This window comes from Rutidosis leptorrhynchoides, chromosome 1, assembly GCF_046630445.1.
Source record: "Rutidosis leptorrhynchoides isolate AG116_Rl617_1_P2 chromosome 1, CSIRO_AGI_Rlap_v1, whole genome shotgun sequence".
In the NCBI taxonomy this organism is placed as follows: Eukaryota; Viridiplantae; Streptophyta; class Magnoliopsida; order Asterales; family Asteraceae; genus Rutidosis; species Rutidosis leptorrhynchoides.
This window is the reverse complement of record NC_092333.1, coordinates 696370540-696394556: the sequence shown is the minus strand read 5'-3', so window position 1 is coordinate 696394556 and position 24017 is coordinate 696370540. Positions and strand designations below refer to the sequence as shown.

Here is a 24017-nt window from a genome sequence, read left to right as displayed (position 1 = left end):
TAGTTAATTACAACTAGAACCGGATCGGCCCTCGCGATACGGCGGGGCCTTTTGGGTTGAATATTCATATCTAACGTAGCGTTTTGTATTTATAGAATTCAAAACGCGTTGCGGCGGGTATGTTTGGATACTCGTGGTTACTACGTAATATATCTTATAGAAAATAAAAAAATAAGTCAAAGTCTAGAGAAAAAACTTTTGAAAATCAATTGCGACATTAATTTTAGGACATACAGAATATATACATTTAAAAGTAAACAAAAATTATTTAATAATCAGTGTAACTAAACTAATTTTTTTTAAAAAAATAATAAGTTTGTATTTAATAAAAGAAATTTAGAATGAATAAAAGTTTGTGAATGAATTAGTGATTTCAAATTAAATTAAAACAAAAATAAAATAAAATAAGTAAGGTAGGTGTGAGCATAGAGTATGAAACTACAATCAATTAAAAACTAAAACTACAACATCTTCCATGCCTATTAATTAACTATATATACTAATCACCATGATTTTGGTCGTTTTGCCCCAAACCCCGACCAAACTTTGGTCAAAACCACAAGAGGGAAAAAATGGAGGAAAATAAACCAAATCACCCCCCAAAAAATGTGACAACTTACACCCCGACCCTCAAAATAGGGGTATAAAGTGTAAAATCAATATTTTAATTAAAAATCCTAACCAAACTTCACCCATATTTTCAACACGGGACATATCTTTCCGCTCGTCTCGCGTTAAATTTTTTCGAACTCACCGTTCAGCTCAAAAAAATCTAACGAACACAACGGGATTAACTATACTCGAAACGGACATTTCTAAAAAAAACGCTAAATACCTCGGACTATTCAATACATACACACCTGACACCCCTATAATAAACTCCCAAACTAACTACATCATATCGATAATTCTGTTTCCCTTTTTTACGCAATCTTCCTTCCGTTATAGGTCATTAGGTACACTAGGTACTAACTACGTGTATCTAAAAATACCCGTAGCAAAACGTTTTCTTTCCGTTAACTATGAATACCTAACTCACTCAAAGTAGTTGTGGAATCGTGCTGGCCCATTTTACTAGATAGTACTCCGTATATATGAAGAATGAAGAATAATAATTAACTGACGGCCATCGCACCGATCTTGACATCCAAAAAATCAACAACCAAATTATATAGTCAGTAACGTTTCTTAGGTTACTGAGGAGTATGACTCATATTTTTTAATTTAGCTATCTCAAAACTCTGGTTGTATCGATGATAATAATAGTCTCTCTGTGTTTGTTTCTGTCTGATGTTTACTTTAATTTAAATCATTAAGTTAAGCGGTGTCGGTGGCGATAGATTTTTCTAATTAGGGTTAGGGTTTGTATAAAATTTGGATGAGTAAAGCTTTAGTGGTTGCTGAAGATTATATTTCTAATTTCTGAGGATTTTAGTTTATTGATTCGTAGTCGAGGTAGGTGGGGCAAATGCGGATATATATTCTAACAATTTTTATTTTTTTCTCAATTTGATCTTTGTTAAATTTTGGGCCTTTTTTTTAATCTGATGATAATCGTTGAGAAGAAGAAAGGGATTGATTGTGTTACAATTTCTATCTTGATTGATAATTTGTTCTTTCATTGTCATCAAGTGCAGTTAGTTAAATACGATATCAAGAATTTATATTATAAAGTTTGGTTTTGAAGCGAATCAGCGATTGGTGGTTTGGAATTGTTATATTTATATTTCAAGTGTATAAATTTGACCTGACCTCGCAATGAAAGTGGTGCAGGGTTCAAAAGACATTGAATTGTTTACTTAATATGGTGAGTCAAACCGATACAAGATTTTGGAGATAATAGGAAAGGGAAGTTATGGAGTGGTTTGTGCAGTCGTTGACACACAGACAGGAGATAAGGATTCAATAAAGAAAATAACAAACATTTTTGAACATTCATCTGATGCTATTCGAATTTTGCGTGAGATTAAACTGCTTCGGCTCTTACGGCATCCTGATATTGTTGAAATTAAACGCATCATGATGCCACAATCAAGACGGGAATTTGTTGGAATAAGATCTGATGAGTCAAAATGTTTTGCAGGAAGTTAGAGTCTGGAAGTTAGAGTCTGGAGATGCAAGTTGCAGAATCTGTTTGTGTGAACGGTTTAATTACTTGGTAAAGAAGCTATGGGAATTCTGGAGATCTGGATAAATATTTAGAAGATCACTTTTTGATTTGATATTATCTCTAGAAGATAAACACTGATTTGTTTAGAATATTAATAAGTTTTAGTTTATCTTTTCCTATCTTTTAGTCAAGTAGTTTTGGAAACCAAATCTTGGAGATTTGGTTTAACCTTGTATAAATAGGGGTACGATGTTCATTGTATTTTGTATCTCTCAAGCACGATTACTTTGTCTTTCATATTATATATCATTCGTGTTCTCTCAATTTTGTTCATATAATTTGTATCTATTGTTTATTGAGAGTTTAGTGTTCATAATCAAGTTATTGTGAACTATTAACTGGTATCAGAGCGGGTTTGGTGTAAATCCAATTCGGTAATCTTAAAACGATCCATATATTGTTCAAAGATGTCCTCCAGTACCATCCCAACTCCAGTTATGGCTGGTAAAGGAGTGCCAATTTTCGATGGCACAGACTTTGCAACCTGGAAACTAAAAGTTCTATGGTTTCTTGGTTCGATTCATGAAGATGCTGAACAAGTCCTTACAGTAGGACCTATTATACCTGGTACAATGGTTGAAGCTGTTCCTGCTACAAGTACTGCTTCTGCTCAACCTGCTTATCTTCGTGAAAAACCAAGAGATAAGTGGACAGAAGCAGAAGCCATAAAGTTCAAGCTTGATAGCAAGATAAGAAGTATTATAGGTAATGGTGTTACTGTTCCAATTCTCAGGAAGATCAGTCATGCTAAAACTGCAAAAGCTATGTGGGATCTCTTGCTTAATGACTATGAAGGTGTCACAGTTGTTAAGACTCAGAAGAAAAAGAATCTGATAAGGTGTTATGAAAATTTTGCTGCTCAGCCTAAAGAATCATTGAGTGATCTTCATTCAAGATTCCAGGTTCTGATTAATGATCTTGAAAGTGTTGGTGTAGAGAAAACACAACAAGTGTTGTGTCAAAAGTTCATTGAACTGTTACCTTCAAACTTTGAATCTGTGATTACATCAATGGTAATCAGTGAAAAGATAGACACTTATGAACTAAGTGAGTTGTTTGGCATATTGTCAAACTTTGAAGAATCACAGTTGAAGAACAAGATCAATGCTAAGAGAGTTGTTAAAGATCCAGAAGCTGCATTGATAGCTACTACTAAGAAGAACAAGCAATTGTTCTCTAGTTACTCTAGTAGGGTTGATTCTGAAAGTGATGAGACCTCTGATGATAGTGATTCTGATGTAGATGAGGAGATTCAGGATCTGGAAAGTCAAGTGGCTCTTTTGACTCAAAGGATTGAGCAGAAGAAGTTTGGTTTTAAGAAGGGTAAAGGCAAGAGTTCTTTTGATCCAAAGAAAGCTAAATGTTTCAAGTGTGGCAAGGTAGGTCATATAGCTGCTGATTGCTGGTCCAAGAGTGAAGGAGGTTCAAGTTTCAACAAACCTGTTGACAAAGCAAGAAAGTATAAACTCAAGTACAAGAAGATGAAAGGTGAAGCAGAAAAGTTGAAGAATAAAGAACAGGAGAAAGCATTGTACACAGAAGCATGGGAAGATGAAGATTCATCATCTGATGATGAAGAGGATAAGTGTCTGATGGCTATAATTGAAAAGGATAGTGAGTCTAGCAAGTTTGAGGAAGATTTGAAAGCTATTGAGAAGATGGATAAAGACTCTACTTGTAACAAAGGTTCTGCCTATAAGGTACAAAACTTTGTAAACTATCTTAATAATGAAAAAGTGAGAATGTTTCAGTATTTGTTGCTTGATTTCAATTGGTGCTTAGAAGATAGTGACAGGTTAAGAACACAGATCATTGAGCTTAAGAACACCATCAAAGATAAAGATGCTGAAATTAAAGTATTAAAAGAATGTGAGGTAGAACTTGACACATACAAAATGGCATATTCAGAAGAAACTAAACGGTTAAATACTGAATTAGGAAGATCAATTAAAAAGGCAAACCATTATGAAAATATTTGCAAATCTTGGTGTGTTTCTTCCAAAAAGAATTCTGATGCTATTGCTAAGCAAGTACCAAATGATGTCAAAGCTATACTTGGTGAAAACTACACATTAGATAATAATGTGGAAGTTGATCCTATTATATTTAAGCCTGACATTTTACCAAATACTTTTATAAAATTTGATGGTGAGAGAAAAATTTTAACTAATGCTTTTGTAAGATCAACTGAGTTTGTAAAATCATTAGAACCTGTTAAACCTTCAGAGACTATAATTTTAGATTGTAGAAATCCATCAGAGTCTGAACTATTGAAACCTTCAGACTCTAACAGTTTAGTCTCTAAAAGTGAAAGTGTATGTTCTGACCTAGAATCTGACACCCAAGAATCAAGTAGCATAAGTGATACTGAATCATCTTCTGATAGTGTCACTTGTCCAGATCCTAAATGGTCAACTAAAAGAAAGTCAAAGTCAAAACAGGCTAAGACTATTAAAAAACTGAAAAGGAGAATTTCAAAGCTTAGTGAAAGATTAAAGGGTCAAGAAAAATTCTCAAAATCATCTTGTTTTCCTGAAAATTTCAAAAAGGTATGGAAACCTAAAGTTTGTGAAAATAAAGGTGTTTTGAAAACAGTGATGGATAAGTTGATCTGGATTGGTAACAAAGCTTTTGTATGGAGAGTTAAATACACTCCATCTGAACCCACTGCAAAGTGGGTTCCCCCTAAGATTTAATCATTTTTCTTTTGCTTGTGTCTTGTGTAGCAGGGTAATAAGTGGTATTTAGACAGTGGTTGCTCAAGACACATGACTGGATGCAAAGAGCATCTTGTAGGGTTTGTAGAAGAAAAGGGTCCTTCTGTGAGATATGGTGATAATTCCGTTGCAAAAACTATTGGTTATGGTACTGTTATTGCTGGAAGTGTGTCATTCAAGAAAGTTGCTTTAGTTGAAGGGTTAAAGCATAATCTGCTAAGTGTGAGTCAAATTGCTGATGAAGATTGTGAGATCAGAATAAGAAAGAAAGCTGGAATTATTTATGATCCTAAAGGAAGACCAACTCTTGTTGCCTGGAGATTTCAAAATGTGTATATGCTGGATTTGGATTCTGTTGATTCTGAAATTGAAACATGCTTGTATTCTCAGTCTGTTCCAGAACTTAATTGGCTTTGGCATAAAAGGCTATCTCATCTGAATTTTAAAAATATTAATGAGCTTTCCAAAAAGAAGCTTGTTAGAGGTTTGCCTCAGCAACCTTTCAAGAAAGATAAACCTTGTTCTGCTTGCATTATGGGTAAACAAACCAAAACAAAGTTTCCCTCAAAATCCCTAGCTACTATTAGTGATCCACTTCATATGCTTCATATGGATCTTTTTGGTCCAATGAACACTAGTAGTCTAGGTGGGAAAAGATACACTTTGGTTGTTGTTGATGAGTATTCAAGGTTTACCTGGGTTATCTTTTTAGCTGCAAAGAGTGATGCTCCTGAAGAAATCATTAATTTAATCAAGAAAGAGCAGGTTCAAAAAGGTGTTCTTGTTAAACAATTGAGAAGTGACCATGGCACTGAGTTCAAGAATGTTACTTTAATTGAATTTTGTGAAGAATCTGGAATTGGTCAAAATTTCTCAGCTGTTAGAACTCCACAACAGAATGGAGTTGCTGAGAGAAGAAATAGAACACTTATTGAGGCAGCCAGAACCATGTTATGTCAATCAAATGTTGCACTCAGATTCTGGGCAGAAGCTGTCAATACAGCTTGTTATACTCAAAACAGGTCATTAATTGTGAAGAGACATGGCAAAACTCCCTATGAATTGTATCATAAAAAGGTGCCTACTATTCATTACTTTCATGTATTTGGATGTAAGTGCTATATTTTGAATCAAAGGGATCAGCTTGAAAAGATGAGGCCAAAATCTGATGAAGGTGTGTTTATTGGTTATTCTTCTGTGTCTAAAGCATATAGAGTGTATAATAAGAGGAGGATGAAGATTGAAGAATCCATTAATGTTTCCTTTGATGAAAGTCCCATTGAAATGGATCAATCTAGTTCTGAGCATTCTGCACTTGGTGAATTGTCAAATTTAATTTCTGGTAACAGTACTCAGACTCTAGATTCAGAGTCTGAGACAGATGAATTTAATTTGTCTGGACTGAAACATTCTGCAGATAATGCTCTCACTGAAGAAGTTCAACAAGAAGATGAGCCAATTGTTATTCATGAAGATGATCAACCTTCCAATACTACTGTGAATCCTGTTGTTCCTATTAGAAAATCTTCTAGAAATATTGTTATTCCAAAGCATCTTGAAGATTATGTTGTAGATCCTACTGGTTTACCTAAAACTGGTTCTTCATCTCAGACACCTGTGTCTGATTTTGCAATTGCTAATTATTGTTTCTTCTCAAATTTTCTTTCACTCATTGAACCCAAAGAAGTAGATGAAGCATTGTCAGATAATGATTGGGTTGAAGCTATGACTGAAGAATTGACAGAGTTTGAAAGAAATGATGTGTGGGAATTGGTTCCAAAACCTGAAGGTAAAACTGCAATTGGCACTAAGTGGGTTTATAGAAACAAGGTTGATAAAGATGGTATTGTGGTTAGAAACAAAGCAAGGTTGGTGGCTCAAGGGTATAGACAAGAAGAAGGTATAGATTATGATGAGACATTTGCTCCTGTTGCTAGAATTGAAGCAATCAGATTGTTTCTAGCTTATGCCTCAGATAAAGACTTTGTGGTGTTTCAAATGGATGTGAAGAGTGCTTTTCTGAATGGTATTTTGCAAGAAGAGGTGTATGTGAAACAACCTCCTGGTTTCAAAAATAAGAAGTTTCCAAAGCATGTTTACAGGTTGAAGAAAGCTTTGTATGGTCTGAAACAAGCTCCCAGAGCCTGGTATGATACTCTGTCAACATTTCTTCTAGAAAAGAAATTTTCTAGATGAGCTATTGACAAGACTCTATTCATCAAAAAGGAGAAAGGTGATGTGTTACTGGTTCAAATTTATGTTGATGACATTATTTTTGGGTCTACTAATCCAACTTTGAGAAAATGGTTTTCAGATATAATGTCAAAAGAATATAGGATGAGTAATTTGTGTACTCTAAACTATTTTCTTGGGCTTCAAATTAAGCAAAGTCAAGAGGGTATTTTTATTAACCAAAGTAATTATGTTTCTGATATGCTTACTAAGTTTGGTTTTAAAAATTGTTCCACTTTAAGAACCCCAATGAGTATTTCTGAAAAGCTTGATAAAGATGAATCTGGAAAACCAACTTGTCAATCAACCTATAGAGGTATGATTGGATCTTTGTTATACTTAACTGCTAGTAGACCTGATATAATGTTTGCTACATGTATGTGTGCACGTTATCAGTCAGATCCTAAAGAGTCTCATTATAAGGCTGTGAAAAGAATTTTTAGATACCTGAAAGGTACTCCTAACCTGGGTCTTTGGTATGCTAAAGACTCAGGGTTTGATCTAATTGGTTATACAGATGCAGACTATGCAGGTTGTAAGTTAGACAGAAAAAGCACATCTGGTGGTTGTCAATTGTTAGGTGGCAAATTGGTGAGCTGGTCAAGTAAAAAGCAGAATTCAGTTGCTACTTCAACAGCAGAAGCTGAATATGTAGCTGCAGGGAGTTGTTGTGCTCAATTGCTTTGGATGCAACATCAGTTATTGGATTTTGGATTATCATTAACCAAAACTCCAATCATGTGTGATAATGAAAGTGCTATTGCTATTACTGAAAATCCAGTGTTTCATTCCAGGACCAAGCACATAGAGATCAGACATCATTTTATAAGAGATTGTGTTGAGAAAGGCAAAGTGGTTTTAAAACATATTGGCACAAAAGATCAACTGGCAGATATTTTTACAAAGGCACTTCCTGAAGAGAGGCATTTCTATCTTCTAGAAAAACTTGGTATGATAAATCCATCAACAGAAATGTTGACATGTGAAGACACTCTCTAATCTTGTTGTTGTAAAAAAAAAAAAAAAAAAAAAAAAAAAAAAAAAGTCTGATTTTCAGAGTCTGGATGACGTCATATTTATCCAGAGTCTGAGGTTATTTATTTCTTTTATTTTTTTTATTATGTATTTTAGTATATTTTTTTATTTTTGTTTTTAAAAGGAAAAAGGGTTATTTTAAAAGGGGTAAACGGTAAATAAGTTGGAGGGTTAAAAGTAACTTTTTTTGAAATCTTGTTAGATATAAATATCCCTCCATCTGTCACAATCGATTTCAATCTTTGAAACCCTAAATCCCCTTTTCGATCTTCAAGTTCAAAATTCCCTCAATTTTACTGCAATTCTCCTTCGATCGATTATAATGGCACGCACAAAGTACATTCCTTATGTTCTGGTACCCACTCCAAACATGATCCGAGCTGTAGAGATCAAAGCAAACAAAGATGTTATGGTTTCAGCAAACAATCGAGTTGCTTGTGATAGTATTCCAGAGAATTTTGCGAATGAAGGTTATGAAGAGGTGATCGAGTTCATGCATAATCATCCACTAAGGGATGCATTCTTCAAAACGACCATAATGTTTCCTGAGTTGTTAGCCGAATTTTGGTACACCTGTGTTGGTGATAGAGAAGCATGGACGCTTACAGGGACTTACAGAAACGGTAACAACACACTTGTCCTTACTGAAGATCATCTAAGGTTAGCTTTAAACTTTCCAATGAGAAACGATTATGTTAGAACGACTTCTAAATCAGCTGCTAGATTAAGCTTTAATATGGTAGGTCAACAAGTGACTGATTCAACTGTTAAAACAAGTATGTTTTCACCTCGATGGATGTTTGTTTTGTCGAATGTTGTAAGGAGTTTGAGTTTCAAAAGTGGTAGCTTGACTGAAATCAATGATTTTGAGGCTTACTTGTTTCATGCTATTGTTACTGGGAGGAATATCGATTTTGCAAGGTTGTATTTCAATGAGATGTTGTTGTTAGCTGAAAGAACACCCAGAGATCATAATGTTCCATTCATAAGGGTTTTAAGTTTGATGATAGAACAGGCTATTACTCCTAATTTGTATGATGGGTTGAGGGTGTTCAGGGTTTATGAGTTTACAGCTGTTCCTGAGTGTAGCACAAGGATGTTTCACAGTCACATCCACAACAATGAAATTGGACTCACTCCAGCTATGCTTCAGTGGATCAACAATGGTCAACCAGCTCAACCTGGTCAACCAGATCAACCTTTAGATCATGAGCAATCAGGGTCTGAAGGGGAATCACATGCAGGGTCTGATCAACCAGGGTCTGCAGGTGATCAAAACATTGATCAACCAATTATAGAATCTGATCATTCTGATTCTGCACCCCCAGTTACTCCACCACATAATGATCAACAAGCAGAGCAGGCAGAAGGCATGAATGAGGAACTCCAACTTGATTCAAACCCACCTTCTCCCACTGCTCAAGAGGTACACTCTCCATTAAACAACCTTATGAGCTTACCAACTCATATTGAGAATATTCACATGTCTGAAAACCTAGTTGTTTCAGCACCCATAGATGCACATCAAACATCTATTAGGCAAGGTGCTGCAAGTGCAACTCCATCACCTCTGCTAGAGGTTGGTGAGGGGAGTACTTTAACCCAGCCTAAACCATCTAGGATAGTGAGCTTGGATAACCTCATTACAGTTACTGAATTAACCCCCTCAGATAACTTAAAACAAGTCCCAATCCTGGACTTATCAAACCAAACTCAAGACCAATCTATGGCTAAACCTACCTCAGACATCAGTCTGCCACTCCACTCTCCAAATGTCCAATCCTTACACATTCTTGCACAGGCTGCCAATGCTTCATTCAGATCACAGGATGAAGTACAAGTCTCAATAACTTCTTTGTCCAAGGATCACTCTACTTCACAACAGGTAAGTGTTGAGGACATACAACCTTTATTAATCCCAACTGGTTCTACATTGCAGGCTGAGGCACCAGTCACAGAGGTTGGCTTTTCTCAAGCTTTGACTTCTATGGCTCAGGAGTTTGATGACAAGCTTCAGGGTGTGCAGTCACAAATTAATAAACTTCATTCTAACTTTAATAATAATTTAGTTTCAAATAATGAGGTGTTGGAGGTTAGGAGGTTGGTTGGGATTGTACAGGGTTCTGGTGATATTGCAGGTTTTGGTGATCGATTGAGCAGTTTGGAGGCTAAGATGCAGGGTGTTGAAGAAATTAAAGAGTGTTTTGCTGGTTTTGCCTCAGATATCAAGTCTATTAAGGATGATCAAGCTGAAATTTGGAGATTCTTATCTGCTCTCTCTCAAGATGATGTCAAAAAGGGGGAGAAACGAAAGAGGTTAGCTGCAGGTGGTGATGGTGAGTCTTCCAAAAGGGCTCATATTGAGGGGGAGTTACAGGTTGAGGGGGAGAATAATGATAATGAAAGAACTGAAACTGAAGCTGAGGTTATTGAAACTGAAGTTGTTGATGCTGAAGTTGTTCCAATGGTTGAAGATGAGATTGTTGTTAGAGATGATGGTGATCAAGTTAGAGATGATGGTGATCAAGCAATTTCTCAAGAAAATGTTGAAAATGTTCAAGTTGTGGTTGCAAATGTAAGTCAAATGGGTACAGGTGATGGTGTTGACACAGGTGAGGATGTACAAATGAATGTTGAAGAGGGTGGTGCTAGTGTTGATCAATTTGGTGTTCAAACCGATGTTGGTGAAAGTGGTACTCAAATCATAGTTGGTGGTCAAGAAAGTGTTCTTGATATTGCTGCTGCTCAAGAGAGGCTGAGGTCTTTGATGAATAAAAGGTTTAGGTTTAAAAGGTATGAAGGAGATGTTGTCAGTGTTGAGATTGTGAAGATTGAAACTGAGGTGAATTTGTTATTAACCATGACCCATTTGTCTGATAGAAGAATAAAGGTGAAAGTGAGTCATATTTTGAGACTTGGTTTTTGTGAATGGAGAGGGTTGGCTGTTTGTATTCAAAGATGTGAGGGAGATAAGGAAATTGTTGATGAAGTGTTTAAGAAAGTTTGTAATTTAGTTCATCTTGTGTTTGAAGAAGGTTTTATTAGCTCGAAGGACTATGAAGTTTTCTGTAGTATGTTCAATTTGGAGATGAAAGAGAGAAGATTTAGAGGACATGTTGGTAGATACTCTGTTCCAGAACATTTGCAGTTCATTGATGAATGTTATGTTGAATATCTAGATGCTCTGATGATTAAAACGACTAGAAACCAAAGGATGCTGATTAGAGTAGAGCAGTTTGAAGGTGCTGACATTAACTTGTTGCTTGGACTGTTAACTAGGTGTACGAATGAACAGAATCATCCTTTTCGGGTTAAATTGTTGAAACATTTGGAAGGTAAGTTGTTTATGTTGAAGAGCATTAAGTCAATGAAGAGCAAATGTAGGTTGATCGAAAAAGAGCTTGCAAAACTGAAGAAGTAGAAAGGGTAGTTTTTGACATCATCAGATAGGGGGAGATTGTTGGAATAAGATCTGATGAGTCAAAATGTTTTGCAGGAAGTTAGAGTCTGGAAGTTAGAGTCTGGAGATGCAAGTTGCAGAATCTGTTTGTGTGAACGGTTTAATTACTTGGTAAAGAAGCTATGGGAATTCTGGAGATCTGGATAAATATTTAGAAGATCACTTTTTGATTTGATATTATCTCTAGAAGATAAACACTGATTTGTTTAGAATATTAATAAGTTTTAGTTTATCTTTTCCTATCTTTTAGTCAAGTAGTTTTGGAAACCAAATCTTGGAGATTTGGTTTAACCTTGTATAAATAGGGGTACGATGTTCATTGTATTTTGTATCTCTCAAGCACGATTACTTTGTCTTTCATATTATATATCATTCGTGTTCTCTCAATTTTGTTCATATAATTTGTATCTATTGTTTATTGAGAGTTTAGTGTTCATAATCAAGTTATTGTGAACTATTAGAATTTAAAGATATTTATGTTGTATTTGAACTCATGGAGTCTGATCTTCACCAAGTTATAAAGGCCAACAATGACTTGACACACGAGCACCAATGTTTTTTCCTCTATCAAATGCTAAGAGCTTTGAAATATACGCATACAGGTAACTTTTACGATAAGTATATCTAATTCTGCTAGATATGTTTAGAACTGAGGTTGATGTGAATATATGAAATTAGCAAATGTGTATCATCGAGATCTAAAACCAAAGAACATATTAGCAAATTCGAACTGCAAACTCAAGATATTGCATCATTATTGTTTCTCTTTAACTGTTTTCCCTATCACATAAAGCTTATCATTATAGTATTTTTTTTTTTTTTTTTTTTTTTCATGTAGGTTCGTAATGATAAGGCAAGAAAATACTTGAACGATATGCGTAGAAAGAAACCAGTGACATTTTCAGAGAATTTTCTAGATTTAGACCCATTGGCACTCATGCTACTGCAAAGACTGTTGGCGTTCGATCCAAAGGATCGACCAACTGCAAAACAAGTATGTTATAGTGTTTGTTTCGAGGTTCAATATTATTTGTATTAAACTATTAGAATTTAATATGTTTAAGAGTATCATGCTGAGTTAGCTTGAATGTGTTATACAGGCGCTAGCTGACCTGTACTTCAATGGGCTATCGAAGGTCGAAAGGGAGCCTTCATGCAAGGCGTTCTCTTAGTTGGAGTTTGAGTTTGAGAAGCGAAGAGTAACAAAGGAAGACATTAGGAAATTAATATTCAGGGAAATCTTAGAATACCATCCTCAGATGTTAAAGGATTACATGGCTGGGAATGATCACACAAATTTTGTTTATCCTAGATTCTGATTAAAAACCTTCAATTTTACTTTTTAGCTTTCTTCTCTATTAGGTTCATTGCTTCTAACAACCTTTGATACGTGCAGTGCTGTTGGTCAGTTTAGGAGTTTATGTATTTAGAGGAAAATGCCCACTAAAAGCGGACCCAGAAAGGAAGCATGTTTCCGTCCCAAGGTAGTTATTTAGCATATCCTTTTCTCCATTGTAGTTGTTTGCATGTGCTTTAGCTGTTTGAATTTGTTTGAATCTGCTTAAGGGCTTAATAAGATGAGCAAAAAGGATGTTATTATGATAATCGGAAAGAGATTCAATTAATGGAAGTGATTTTCTCACAAATTAGGTACTTATATATGAGAAATATAGGTATTTTTATTTCGAAGTATACCCTTAATGAACTGCTTTTGTTGATGCTGCTATGAATTTGGATTTAATTAGAAGCCAAATATGTTTTTCTGTACACTAGAGATTTATTATTGTTGACGTTCAAGTATCAATAATCAGATGATCAGTTACACAAAAGCTGATTAAAGACATGTAATGGAACTGAGAAGTATACCGATCCTAAAGTTAGAATTTTGTTTTTAACATTGGTATGCATGCATAGATCTACGGTTTCTTCAAGTACGATGGATCCCAAGCTGCAGCAATGTTTGGCGGCATTTGACAACAGACCATTGGTGCATAGTGTTGTGTCTAGTGGTGGTGGTAGACTTGCAGATGCCACTAGAAACATTTTTCATGCTGCTGCTCGGCCACACCCAAGGATGCCCAAAGGTAAGTAACCCGTTTTCACTCTCCTTTCAATGTGGTTTGCCTTATAAACCTGGTTATTAATTGATAACTCAGTTGTCTGTTATACATGATCAGCATGATTAGTGGGTCCGGTTATTCCCTTGGAGGGTTGCAGAGACATGAAAGATGTTTATGATCCACGGTTAATGGTCAGAAACACAGTTGGTCTTTCTCCGCATTATACATATAGAAGCTGCAATAGTGTAAATCAAGGAAAGATTTATGGGGCTGAAGGTGATAAAGACTCTTCTTCATTCATCAAACTGCAGTCAACAACAGGAAAATTATCCCCAGCGTTGGTCAACAGTAACCCGTACTTCAACCAACCACATGGTCAACAGACAAATGAACGGATACCGATTGATACTAAGTTTATGCAGACCCAGTCTCAATATGGCATGGCAGGTACATCAGCGATTGCTGTTGCTGCTCATAAGTTGGTGCTGTTCATATGGGACTATCTTAGAGGTTACTGTTTGCTTTCTTACTCATAATTTAGTTTATTTAAAGTGGTGTTTAGTTGTGTATATTGCACTATGTTCTAGCTTTGAAATTAAGCATATATTGGAATAAAATGTTTGTGTCAATATGAATTAAATTTCTAGCCTGTGGCGTGAGTGGACTTTTAGATGCCGATACCACTATGTATTTTGCATAATCGTCATCGACTAGGAAGATCAAAGATGCCTATACTACGGTACAAATACAGACAAAATGAATTAATGGAACTAACTTCAGTACATATAGATAAGCACAATTGCAACGATTAATTTAATGCCCTTCTTTTTGACTAAAAAGCTCAAATCTTGCTGCAAATATAAATTCCACCCAACTCTTACCAATTTTTCTTCATAACAAATTAACAACAGCTGTTCCTTTTGGGTAGGGACCCACTAACAAAAAGCTTTTCACATGTCCCCAATCTACCTTCCATTTATGGTTTAATAACAGTCTCCTTCCATCTTTCTTAATTAGTTTCATGATCAACATCTACACGTACCAGTACAATTGATCCATACGGATCTATGTCTTTTCCAGTCAGAAAAAGACACGTGTCTGTTTACATGGTCCACAAGGGGAGACAAGGGTGATACATAATGTCAACACATAATAATATATATATAGTGAAACAACATAAAGTTATTACTTTTTTCTTTGTGCAACATCCTTTATAGCATCACAATTATTTTCATCTTCCACATTAACATACCTCAACAAGTTTTCTACTTTCTCCCTTATTCACTTTACCAATTGGTTTTCTTAAATCATTATAATTTCCATTTGTTACATTTCAATTCAATACACACTATGACAGTAGTTGACTTATAAAACCATGGCAAAAGTCAAAGAAATTTAGTCCCACATAATTTTTTTTGAATGATGATACAATATTTTATTTACCAATTGGTTTTCTTAAATCATTATAATTTCCATTTGTTACATTTCAATTCAATACACACTATGACAGTAGTTGACTTATAAAACCATGGCAAAAGTCAAAGAAATTTAGTCCCACATAATTTTTTTTGAATGATGATACAATATTTTATTTACCAATTGGTTTTCTTAAATCATTATAATTTCCATTTGTTACATTTCAATTCAATACACACTATGACAGTAGTTGACTTATAAAACCATGGCAAAAGTCAAAGAAATTTAGTCCCACATAATTTTTTTTGAATGATGATACAATATTTTATTTCCCATGCCAAACATACCATCTTGTTTGGTGGATAGTAATACCATTTTCATATACAATATTCATTTCAGTTGTAACAAAACTACATGGGTAATGCTCGGTTTCTTGGATTATACATCACAATAAGTGTACTAGCTTTTGTCATCGGAAAGATTACGATATCAATTCTTTGCTATCGTCGATGGAAAAGAAAGCACTTGGTGATTCAAGATAGCTTTTCTGGTATCACCTTGCATTAAAATACTTATTGTGTTCTCTCTTTTTTTTTTTTTTTTTTTTTTTTTAAGTTTTCATCTTTATGTAATTTGATGTGCATACTCAGGTGGGAAACTGGTGTTGTTCAGATCAACAAAAATAAAGCCCCTAAAGTCGAATACTTTCTTGAAGAAGACCATGAAACTGACCAGCAAAGATAGAATTGGTTCTGGAGGTTATGGCACAGTTTATAGACTGATGATAGACGAATCGACTTTTTTTGCTGTCAAGAAGCTAAACAAAGAAAGCACAGAGCATGATCGAGGTTTCGAGAGAGAGTTAGAAGCAATGGGAGATATAAAGCATCGGAATGTAGTTACCCTTTTTGGTTATTACAGCGCGCATAGTTTTAATCTGCTGATCTATGAGTTAATGCCTAATGGAAGTTTGGACACACTATTACATGGTATGGCTTTGAATTCCTAGGTCAAAATTTTGACTTAAATAAAGTGATGAGGTATTCACTATTCGGGTTACCCGAGTGGGCGATTGGTGTACACCGTTCAAACTTCAATTCCCTCCCGGGCCATCACAAGATTTGAAGGATCCCATGCCCCAACCAAATCTATAACTATATGAACTTTGTTATGAACATAAGACTTTCACTCCCTGTTACTAGCTTTTAGTACTATGATCATAGTTTTTCACAAGTATTTCAAATGTGTAATAATGGTTTGATCCTCCTTCAAGGATTAAACCATTATTAACCCATTTCAAATTTTGACTTGAAATGTGAAGTCAAAGTTTAGTCATTTGGTTTAAGAGTCAAATGTGAAAAATGATGATGGTTTACGATGATTGAGTGATGCAGGAAGAGCGACGGACATGGTCCTAGACTGGGATGCAAGATACAAAATAGCAGTAGGTGCTGCAAGAGGAATATCGTATCTTCATCATGATTGTATCCCTCATATAATCCATAGAGATATCAAATCAAGTAACATTTTGTTAGACGAAAACATGGAGGCTCGAGTTTCTGATTTTGGGTTAGCCACTCTGATGGGGCAAGATAAGACTCACGTGTCCACATTAGTAGCCGGGACTTTCGGATACTTAGCCCCTGGTATGATCTCCCGATACCTAATATAAACATATAGTGTTATCGTTAGGGTGAGTTGGGTTGACTGATAAACATTTTTTCAATCTTTTTATAAGGTTTTAAGATGAGTTAGTTTGGTTGTATGCCTATGGGTGATTCATAACTTATCAATATGTTTGACCATTTGACCCGTTTCCTTATAACTGTTACATTCCTTTTGCCCGTTTTGTTTGTTTGAGTAAATGTATCTGTTTGTTTTAGAGTATTTTGACACGGGAAGAGCAACAACGAAAGGAGATGTGTATAGTTTTGGAGTCGTTTTACTTGAGCTTTTAACCGGAAGAAAACCTACAGATGAAGCGTTTATTGAGGAGGGAACGAGGCTTGTGACGTGGGTAAGTCTTTAAAAGTCAAAGTTTTGAACTTTTTTTTTTTTTTATATATTTGAGCGATTCGATAGTTACGAACTATATTCTATAACAGGTGAAAGCAGTTGTTCAAGAAAAGAAGGAAGAATACTTTCTTGATAACAGATTAAAGTGTTATTCAATAGACGAAATTAACCATGTATTTATCATAGCACTAATGTGCCTAGAATCAGAACCATCCAAAAGACCAAATATGTCAGAAGTTGTAAAGATGCTAGAGAAGATAAGAGCAGACCAAAATGTATGATTATAAACATTGTCACAACTCATTTATTCAAGATTTTACAAGCATAAAGATGTCAACTTTATTAGAGGAAACATTAAAAAAAACTCGTTACAAGCGTTGTTAACTGATACCCGAATTTACTTGGGGAATGAAGCCAAGCTATTGATTAGTGTTGGGAAACAGGCGTACGCCCAAAGAATACGTCAAATAAGGAGAACATTTTTAAGTCATTGGTATCCCTTCAGCATGTTTAAGTTTCAAACTTGTGTATAGACCGGCAATTCAATCTTGTTTTTACTCACGAATGGGTTGTTTTAGGTTGTGTTCGATATCGAATGGGTCAAATTAAATGAATCGTGTCAAGTTAGAACAAGTCAAATGGGCTGAATGTTTCCCAAAGTTGCATTAGAACTCCTTAAATCACATTTATTCAAAGATTTTGTTACCATAATAATATACTTTTGGTAACCAAAATTGATGAATTTCAAATTTGTTATAGAAACCTTTTTTGACATGTCACCCAACCTCTGCTATTTTGACACTTAAGCCTTTTGTTAATGTTAAGACACGGGCCGGAGGAGGTTTATTTATCTAGTTTATCGGGGACAACGTACAAATACTTATCACTCTATCCGAAACCCGTAAATACCCAATGATCCGCGGGTTATAGAAACATACAAATTTACTCGTAACAGAATAACGAAAACTAAGGAATGTATGTAAAATGACAAGAAAATTAAGTTTTTACTTGATCATTAAAATTGATAAAGGGAATAAATGCACATCTTCATGTGAGAAATGTGTACTCGTAATAGATAATAGATGAACATGAAGGTTACTTCTCTTTTGACAAATAAGTCTATGTAGTCCTTTTGACAAATAAGTTTTTTTTTTTCAACGTGTCAAGTCTAGAGTTTTTTAAAAAATTTATATATGTGGTATACCTTTCCTTTCGAGAAATAAGTTTTTTTTTTCAAAGTGTGAAGCCTAAAGATTTTTAAAAAATTTATACATGTCATCCAATAATTTTTTTTTATAAAGATTTGAAGATAACATTATATTTTAAAGTATATTAAGTAATATATGTTATAATAATTTAGGTCGACACATTCAAGTTTTTAGATATAGATTTAGATTAATGAATTCCATCATAGATATCTTAAAAGATTTATCACGGTAATATAGTATAATATTTATATTTATATTTATTTATATATTAAAATGTCATCCTAAACCAAAAATGTAGGATACATCAGAATTAATAATTAAATGTTTTTCAAGCATTTATTTTTAAGGGTATTTTTTGTGGATAAATTGTAATTTTTTAACTATAGCACTATAAGTTTAAAAAATTATAATGAATGACTAGATTATAGAGATTGATTGTTTGTCTTATTTAATGGTTGAAAATTAATCATAAATTAAATAATTGATGTATTAATTTTTTTTGTTAACATATAATAATATAATATATATATTCTCATGTAATACGTACCGCTATGTATCTTTGGTGCTTGGTTAATACAATTATACAAGTTTTTGATTTAAAAAAAAATAAATAATATAATAATATTTAGAGATTAGAGATTATAATATTACAATATATAATTAAATTAAATTTACTTTAATTTAATTTAGAAAAAATTACGCCGTTGGTACCTGTGGTTTGTACTAACTTGCATCACAACACCTAAACTATTTTTTTTGCGTCGTTGATACTCAGGGTTTATCATATAACGTTCTTGGTACCCATACAAAACGGCAGTTAGTATATGGGGTTAACCTCTCACATGTGCCACACATGTGAGGGTATTTTCGTCCAAACAGAAATTGTATTGCATTTGATTCATTGTTCACGGACTAGTTAACTGGTTGTTCCACAAAATCACCCATATCGTCATAAGTCCACAGTTTCCACGATCCTTCCATCAACAACTTAACTTTTGCTTACCGAATATGGCCGTAAACCTAACCTACCGCCGCCAATAAATGATCTACGAGAATAAAATCAAAGTGTTTACTCATCTTCATAGTTCATACTCTTCAAAAACGCAAACCGTCAACGATTTAGGCGTTCATGAATTAGAGGTGATAAACAGAAATTAAGATCAGATTCATGATTCTTAACATTACTTGAACCTTCGTCAATCATCACAATAAATCTACAAGCTCAGATTCAAAGATTTATAGATTGAGTTCGTCTTCATTCGAATACTCAAATCGTTTTGGTCTTCGGATTAATCGAAAATGGTTAGATGAATTGTAAAAATTCAGAAGTGTTGTGATTACGATTGTCAAGCTCTCTGCAAAGTGTTAGATTCTAACATCATGATTTGAGCTTGAATTTCGTGGTCAAAGTTTATGTTAAAAAGTCAACTGTTTCTTCAATAATCAAATTCAACAATTAGTTGATGTTACAGATGAAGATAATGATTTTCAAGTATCTAGATTGTCTCATGGAACAATTTTTTTGAAAGAAGCTTCATCAAAATCACTCTAGTTATCGAGTTTGATTTTGGACCATAAAACCTTCTTCGCCACTGTTCATGGATCAATTCTGAATTTGGAAGCAGTTTTGGTTGATGATACATCAAACATTAATAATCGCTGTGCTATGTATCTTACACAATCAATTTTGAGGCCTAATTTAATGAATTTATGATTATTTGTGAAATTCATGGTTTAAGTTCATGAAAATGAATACACACCTGTTCTTCTTTGATTCTGAATTTTTGTTGCTGATAGATTGAAGATACTTATGAAAAAAAATGTTAATCGAAGTTACAGGTGTACGTTAGATTTAGAACATCAATTTGATCATTTGAGACGATTTGTTAAAAATCATGTGTTCATATATTAATGTAACTGATTATATGATCTATGTTGCTTGTGTAAGAAATTTAATAATCTACTTTGATAAATATTATATTCAGTAGTTTTTGTGGAACAACGAATTAGCTAGTCCATAATCAAATGCAAGAATAAATATTTCTGTTTAGACAAAACTACCCTCACATGTGTGGCACATGTGAGGGGTTAACCCTCATATATTAACATTCATTTTGTATGGGAACCAAGAACGTTATAAGATGAAACTATGGGTACCAACGATGCAAAAAAAGTAGTTTAGGTGTTGTGATGCAATTTAGTACAAATCACAGGTATCAACGGTGTAACACCCCGCCAAAATCGCCACTGACGCGGATGTTAACTCTGGTCCCAGTGCTCGGCTTGACTTCTAAGTAACAGCAGAGTTCTACAGCGGAAGCAACATATCTAAGTACCTGAGACAAAACATGCTTAAAGTGTCAACCAAAAAGGTTGAGTGAACAACATAGGTTTAATATTATAACAAGTTTTAGACCACAAGATTTAAATAAGCGGTTTAATCAGTTCGGTAGTAGTGCTGGTGTATATGATATCGATACTAACCATTAGTTACCCTAAACATATCACGTTCGTGTCGTTCATCGTTATTATGTATCCATTGACCAGCGGTCATCCGGATAGAGACGTCACCCTCAATAGCGCTATCACAATAACTAAGCTTGCCTTTATACGTAGCAACTAACGATATCATGGTAGGGATTAAGCATGAATCAAAGCATGTTAGCAACAGTTTGAACTGATCAAAAGAAAGTTTGAGTACTTGTGTCTAAGCATAAAACAGTTTAAAAACAAGCATGTGTCTCACCCCAAAGTTTATAAAACAGTTAAGAAATAGTAAAAAGAGGGGCTATGAAGTTCACCTTAGTAGCAGATAGATATTCCACGCAAGTTATATGATCGGAGTATTGAACACAGAGATCTCAACCTAGAGATATTATGTTTGATTAGTTAATGTCTAATAGACATAAAGTTTGTTTATTAATATAGCAAACTATATTAACAGTGACCGTTTTCGAGAAAGTTATATTTATATAAGTGATAATATACTTAGTGTACTTAAGTGTTACTATATAGATAAGTGTATAGGTTATAATAATAATAGTATTATTCTTTAATTAGTCAATTGTTAAGTAATCTCATTGATAAATATACACCTATGTGATATATATTCTTTATTTGTTATTATTATACATGTATATGTTTATAGCTATATGTAAGTGTTATATATGTACATTAGTGTAGAGGTGGTACATATATATACTTATTACTTTTCTTCTTACCAACCCTATATACTTACACAATACACACTCATACACAATACACACGTACATATACATACATATATACACATACATATACACGTATGTATATATCTAAATATATACATAAGCATATACCTACCTATACATATGTACATACATACGTATGCATGCATGCATGCATGTATATAGTTATCACTATTACTTCCTAATCAAGACTTTTGCACATAAAATCATAACTTTTATTTACTAACTACTTACTAGTTTAACCCATAACTTTTTATCAATCATAACCTAATAACTTATTAATCATTAACATAAAATCATAACCTTTTTAATCACTATACAAAAACCTACTCAAGCTTGTAATTCCCTTATCATATTACTTATTCAATATTAATCATTTTAATCATACAATTTAATCCATATTCATTAATCCATAAACTTTTTATTCATATTCATAACCTAAACTTTTTAATAATCATAATACTTTTAACCTAATTATACTTAATAGTTATCAAATTATTAATACTTCATAATCTTCTTATTAATTCATAACACTTCATGACCAATTCATAATTTCACATGAAATCATAAGCTTTTTATCATAATACTTATAATTATAACTTAAGAGATCAAATGTAGGATTGAATTAGGGTTTTTAAGTATACCTTAGGAGGTTAGAGACCAAGAAAAAGGTGGCGATGGAGACCCAAAATAGAAACGAATTACAGCAGCAAAAACGATCCAAACCGATGGGCTTTGGGACTGTTTTCGTTGCACAGGGACAGCAGGAAACACGCAGCAAGCAGGTCGATCTTTGAGGCTGTGTTGGTCACGAATTTGCAGCAATAAACATCAGGTTGTTGGGCTGCTTTGGTTCGAAAAATACAGCAGAAACAGGTGCTGCAAGATGTCGATTAAAGGGGCTGTTATGGTAGTCGAATTACAGCAGAAAATAGCTGTAAAAAGGTGGCAAACAGGAGCTGTTTTGACGGCAAATTGCAGCTGAATAATAGCAGGTTAAAGGGAAGTTAATGGGCTGTAAAAGGCTGCAGATGGTGGTCGTTTAACAGCTGCAAATAGTAGCAATAATGTGGCCGTTTTGGGTGATGAATGGGTGACGAATTTGGAACTGTTTTGTAGTCGATAAAAGGGTGATGATGGTGCAGCCAAACTTTCGAAAATAAGAAGGGAAAGAGAGGGGTTTGTGTATGATTTTTTTTAGAATGCAATTGTGAATGAGGAAATCAAAAGCTAATGGGTCTTTTTATAGGAGATTAACAAGTTGCAATCACATTAGGATTACTAGGATTTACTTGGTGATCAAGAATGAATTAGGATTAGGATGCAAGTTAGAATTAGAGTAGGATTAGGCTTTGTTACTCAGCAATCAAGTTCCCTTCTCCATTTTATTATTATTTAGCCGATTTATATAATAAGTTTATATTTTTTTTTATATCGGTATTTTAATATTTATTTATGTATATTATATATATTTTTTTATTATTTAGGGTACATTCATATAAAATACATTTTATTTAATAATAACATTATTTATAATAGTTTTTAGGGTTTGGATTTAATATTTAATATTTAATAGGATTAGGGTTTCGTATTTAATGTATAGGGTTAGGTTTAGGGTTTTAATTATTATTAGAGTTTAAGTATTAATTACCTTATTTATTATACCCGGATAACAACCCTAATGCCAATACACAGGATATGACATTGAAAGCCTAAGGGCAATTTGATGAATTCAGAATAGAAAAGTGAGGGTTGTTATAGTACCTCCCCGTTAATTTAAACTTCGTCCCGAAGTTTCAGGTAGGCTTCTCGAATGCATCAGCGGGTGAGAATAGATGTGAATATTTCCATTTCATTTGGTCTTCACGTTCCCAGGTATACTCGGGGCCTCTACGCGAATTCCAACGGACTTTAAAAATAGGAATATTGCCCTGTACTAAGCGTTTGAATCTTATGACCCATAACTTATACAGGTTCTTCTATGAAGTGCATTTTATTATCAATGCGGAGGTAATTAAAAGGGATTGTGATATTTTAGTCGTACAAGCATTTCAGTAAGTTGGATACCTGAAATGTGCAACGAACATTACTAAGTTTATTTGAAACCTTGAGCGCTTATGTCGCCATTAGGGCAGACAATCAGAGAGGAGTACTTGGGGATCACAGCCATGAAGTTTGATGCATGACTTGTGTTTGATATGGTTGGTGTTTAGATTTTAATTCCGTAAGATTAACCATAGGCATGATGCCTATGATTTTCAAGGAATGTGAAAACGAGATGCCAGCCGAGGGGTCATTAATCTGGCTTATATGCAAAGCAAGCCATGATTACTAAGATGCCCTCAAAAATGGTCTTGTGGAAAAGATGTTGTCCAATATATTACAATACATGTGAACTTATCCTTGGAAGAAATTTTGGAGGCACACTGTCGAATGTAACTTTATGATTATGATTTTCGTTAGGTCGAAACAGAGG

At 34.1% G+C, this 24017-nt stretch overlaps 1 protein-coding gene and 1 pseudogene across 1 annotated transcript; both read left to right on the top strand.

The window, feature by feature from the left end:
• The first annotated feature begins 1108 nt into the window (after nucleotides 1-1108).
• On the top strand, nucleotides 1109-14182 carry LOC139853060 (mitogen-activated protein kinase 19-like; annotated as a pseudogene).
• LOC139894671 (receptor-like serine/threonine-protein kinase At1g78530) lies at nucleotides 14151-17420 on the top strand. Its single transcript, XM_071878103.1, has 6 exons — nucleotides 14151-14184; nucleotides 15490-15640; nucleotides 15741-16079; nucleotides 16485-16736; nucleotides 16974-17107; nucleotides 17196-17420. The coding sequence occupies exons 2-6, from the start codon at nucleotides 15505-15507 to the stop codon at nucleotides 17385-17387; spliced, it is 1053 nt and encodes a 350-aa protein (XP_071734204.1). The 5' UTR covers nucleotides 14151-14184; nucleotides 15490-15504; the 3' UTR covers nucleotides 17388-17420.
• Nucleotides 17421-24017: the final 6597 nt, after the last annotated feature.